Source organism: Antrostomus carolinensis, unplaced genomic scaffold, assembly GCF_000700745.2.
Source record: "Antrostomus carolinensis isolate BGI_N321 unplaced genomic scaffold, ASM70074v2 scaffold20945, whole genome shotgun sequence".
Taxonomy (NCBI): domain Eukaryota; kingdom Metazoa; phylum Chordata; class Aves; order Caprimulgiformes; family Caprimulgidae; genus Antrostomus; species Antrostomus carolinensis.
Window position 1 is genome coordinate 1 of NW_010315958.1, and position 3,570 is coordinate 3,570.

The following is a 3,570-nucleotide window of genomic DNA, read 5'->3' on the forward strand; positions in this document are numbered from 1 at the left end:
CGGCAGCTCCGAGCGCCGCTCGCGGTGCCAGATTTACGGCTAATTTGATGCAGCGTGTAAACAAGCCGGCCAGTGCCAACTGGCATTAACTGGCACTCGGATGCTTCGTGAGGCTGCAGCACTGGGGAGAGGTGGTTTGACGTGCTCCTCTTGGTCCCCACATGTTCTCCTCCCCGTGGTTCTGTCCTGCCCCACCAGCTGGATGTCCCCTGCTCCATGGATGGTGGGAGCAAAGCCCTGGCTCCCTCCTGCCTGCACCTCGTGCCCCCTGTGTTGGCATGGAGCCCTTCCTTGAGGGGGTCCCACTGGTGCTGGTGGGGGTAGTGGTGAGGTTTGCTCTCATCTCCATCTCTCCCCTCTCCAGGCTTGTCTGGGAACCCGACTGACCTGGAGAAGAGGAGACAGGTCTTCGGACAGAACTTTATTCCTCCCAAAAAGGCCAAGACGTTCCTGCAGTTAGTGTGGGAGGCACTCCAGGACGTCACGCTGATCATCTTGGAAATCGCAGCCATAATCTCCTTGGGCCTGTCCTTCTACCACCCTCCGGGTGGTGACAATGAATGTGAGTCCCTGGGGTCCCTGTGGCACAGTGGGGTGATCAGAGGGTGAGCCATGTGGGAGCAGGGCTTTGGGACAGGTCACCCCATGGGTTCTTCCATCCTGGTGCAGATGGAGTAGGGAGATAAATCTGCTCACCCTTTAGGTGGTGGCTTCTTCCTGTCCTTGGGGTCCTTGGCATGGTCCCATCCATGATGGACGTGTCTGGGCACTGTTGTCACCACAACTTGGCTCAGAACTGCTCCTTGCTCCTCCCTTAAGATGCTCAAAGACTAAAGGGTCTGTCTGGTCCAGTGGCTTTTCAAGTCCCATGGGGCTGCTCTTTTGGTTTGGGAATGGAAGGACATCTGTCCCCTGGTACATCCCCCTGACCAGGGAGTGCTCCTCTCAGCCGTGACACCCCACATGTGGCTGAGTGACAGCGCTGGGCGAGTGTCTTCTCCCCGGCCCTGCCTCCCTGTGTCGTTGGAGGAGATGAGCAGGAGCAGGGATCTTGGAGATACAAGGAGACAGTGACTCACTTGAGGGTCACACAGTGGAGAGAGGGCTGGGTGCTGCAACTGGAAATAGAAGTCAGTTGTCACGGTTCTCTCAGCCCAACCTCTGCCAAAAGAAATGAAAAATGAAATAAACTTTAAAAAAATGCCTCCAGGGATGTAAAAACCATCTCCTGAGAGCAGGGGAAGCCCTTGGACCAGCTCAGGGAGGAGGAGGGAGGAGGAACTGTCTTCCAGGCTGTGCTCTGCACGTGTCACTCAGGAGAAAGCCAGTGTCTTGTTGTGCAAATAAACGGCTTTTCTCTGTCCCACCGCAGTGTGTGGCCAGTCGACGGGCGGCGTGGAGGACGAGGGCGAGTCGCAGGCTGGCTGGATCGAGGGGGCGGCTATCTTGTTTTCAGTCATCATCGTGGTGCTGGTGACCGCCTTCAATGACTGGAGTAAGGAGAAGCAATTCCGAGGCCTCCAGAGCCGCATTGAGCAGGAGCAGAAGTTCACGGTCATTCGCAAGGGGCAGGTGATTCAGATCCCAGTGGCTGAGATCGTGGTGGGAGACATCGCGCAGATCAAATATGGTGAGTGGTGGGGCAGTGGGCTGGGGTCTGTCCCTCCACTTGGGTGCTTGGTGGTTCCTCCTCTCTGCTTTGCCACCCCTCTTGCCTTGAGGAGAAGTGAGGCTCTTTCAGTTGCTTCATTTTGTAGCATGTTGAGGCCAGGAGCAATGGGAGATGTTCCACTGACCTGGAGCTGGGCTGGCAGAGCTAAGCCAGGCTCTGCACACAGCTTTGGGTTGCTTGAGTGACCTGCTGGTCTCAAAAATGATTCATTTTCACAACCATGTCCTTGTTGGTGAACATCTCCTTGGCAAGGAGGAACATCATCTTAGGAAGGAGATGTAGCCCTTGGGCTAAACTATGTCCTGCTCCTTGTTTACCACAGGGTACGCTCATCCATCCCATGCAGCTCCTGTCTGGAAGGAGATTGGTCCAACATGGTGTTCATTTTCACAGAGGGCTTTTTCCTTCCTCAGCAGGTGGATGGTGGGGTTGTGTCCCAGTTTGGATATATCAGGAGGCTTTGGGAAGGATGTGGTGTTGATTCAGTAAAACCAGATAAGCACTGTCTTGGTTGAGCACATGTCCTCACAAGGAATGCTTTTGTACATCAGGGAAGATTTTGGAGCTATTGGATATCATCTTGTAATACCCATCTCTTGCTTCTCCTCCCCTCTAGATTTAACCTGAGACTGAATTTTGAGTTCTTTTGGTGATGCACGAAGCCTTCTCCTGGGATGGGGCAGGCAGGGGTGAGCTGCAGCCGCCTGGGCTGGGGCTGACCCCCATCTTTGCTCCTCTCCCTAGGTGATCTCTTACCAGCAGATGGGATCCTGATCCAGGGCAATGACCTGAAAATAGATGAGAGCTCACTGACTGGGGAGTCAGACCAAGTCAAGAAATCATTGGATAAAGACCCTATGCTGCTGTCAGGTGAGGATCCTGGGCAGCTCTCTCATGGAGGGATGGGTTTGTGCTGTGATGGAGAGGTGGTTGCTCCTGGTTTTGGTGTTGGAGAAGAAATGGGAGCTGCATGCTTGTGTCTTATCTCACCATGACCTTCCTGCTGTGCCAGGTACCCACGTGATGGAGGGCTCTGGCAGGATGGTGGTGACTGCTGTGGGTATCAACTCCCAGACAGGAATCATCTTCACTCTCTTGGGTGCAGGAGAAGGAGATGAGGAAAAGAAGGTGAAGAAAGGTAAGGAGCTCCACTGAACCTGCTTTTTCCCCTCCTTTTGCCTTTCTCCCTTTCCTGGGAAGCATCTACTGGTGTGCAGCAAGCTATGGCCACAGCCATGGGACGTGGTGTGTGTTAGTGCCCGTGACCCAGGCAGGTATGATGAGCTCTCCAGGTGGTGGGAGGGATCCCTCCCTCCTGCCTCTTCTCCCACAGCATGGGTATCATGCTGCCTGAGGAAACCCCCCCGTGCACCCCAACCTCTGCTCACCAGCTCTTTCGGACACGGCTCCAACTCTCTCCTCTCCAGCCAGCTGCAGCCTGGAGTTGCAGGGTGGGGGGGTTGAGGCTCAGAGGGAAAAGCAGCCGATAGTGATACCCCGTGGCACAGTGCTCATTGTCCGTGGTGGGAAGGTGAGTCCTGGTTGTCCACAGGATGTTAGTAGCCTATCCAGAACCTTCAGGACTTTGCTGAAGATCCCTGTTGGCATCTCCTGAGCTCCCTGGCATCTCCTGAGCTCCCTAGGGAAGGAGGCGAGGCGCAGAGGATGGCGAGAGGGAGAGGAGGGGTTGTGTGCTGGGGTGGAGGGTAGGAGAGCAGCCAGGCAGGCTGAGATGTTCCTGATCATGCTGGGACTCAAGTGCTTTCCTGCCTCAGCTCTCACATCTTGCTCCTTATTCCCCTGCTCTGTGCCAGCTCCGATATTGGCTTTAAAGCCAGCGTGGGTACAAGCCAGGCTTGGGAAGCTCCCGCTCTCCCCTGTGTCCCTGCACTCCTGTT

The 3,570-nt window shown here is 55.3% G+C and overlaps 1 protein-coding gene across 1 annotated transcript in view; it reads left to right on the forward strand.

Moving 5' to 3' along the window:
• Positions 1-331: 331 nt before the first annotated feature.
• Positions 332-3,570, forward strand: part of LOC104525080 (plasma membrane calcium-transporting ATPase 4) — a gene marked incomplete at its 5' end in the record, with an annotated part of 22,697 nt that continues 19,458 nt past the window's right edge. Inside the window, 4 exons of the mRNA XM_029084994.1 lie at positions 332-562; positions 1,373-1,630; positions 2,417-2,542; positions 2,685-2,810. Of these exons, the coding sequence (XP_028940827.1) occupies positions 332-562; positions 1,373-1,630; positions 2,417-2,542; positions 2,685-2,810 (741 nt within the window). The remainder of the gene's footprint in view (positions 563-1,372; positions 1,631-2,416; positions 2,543-2,684; positions 2,811-3,570) is intronic.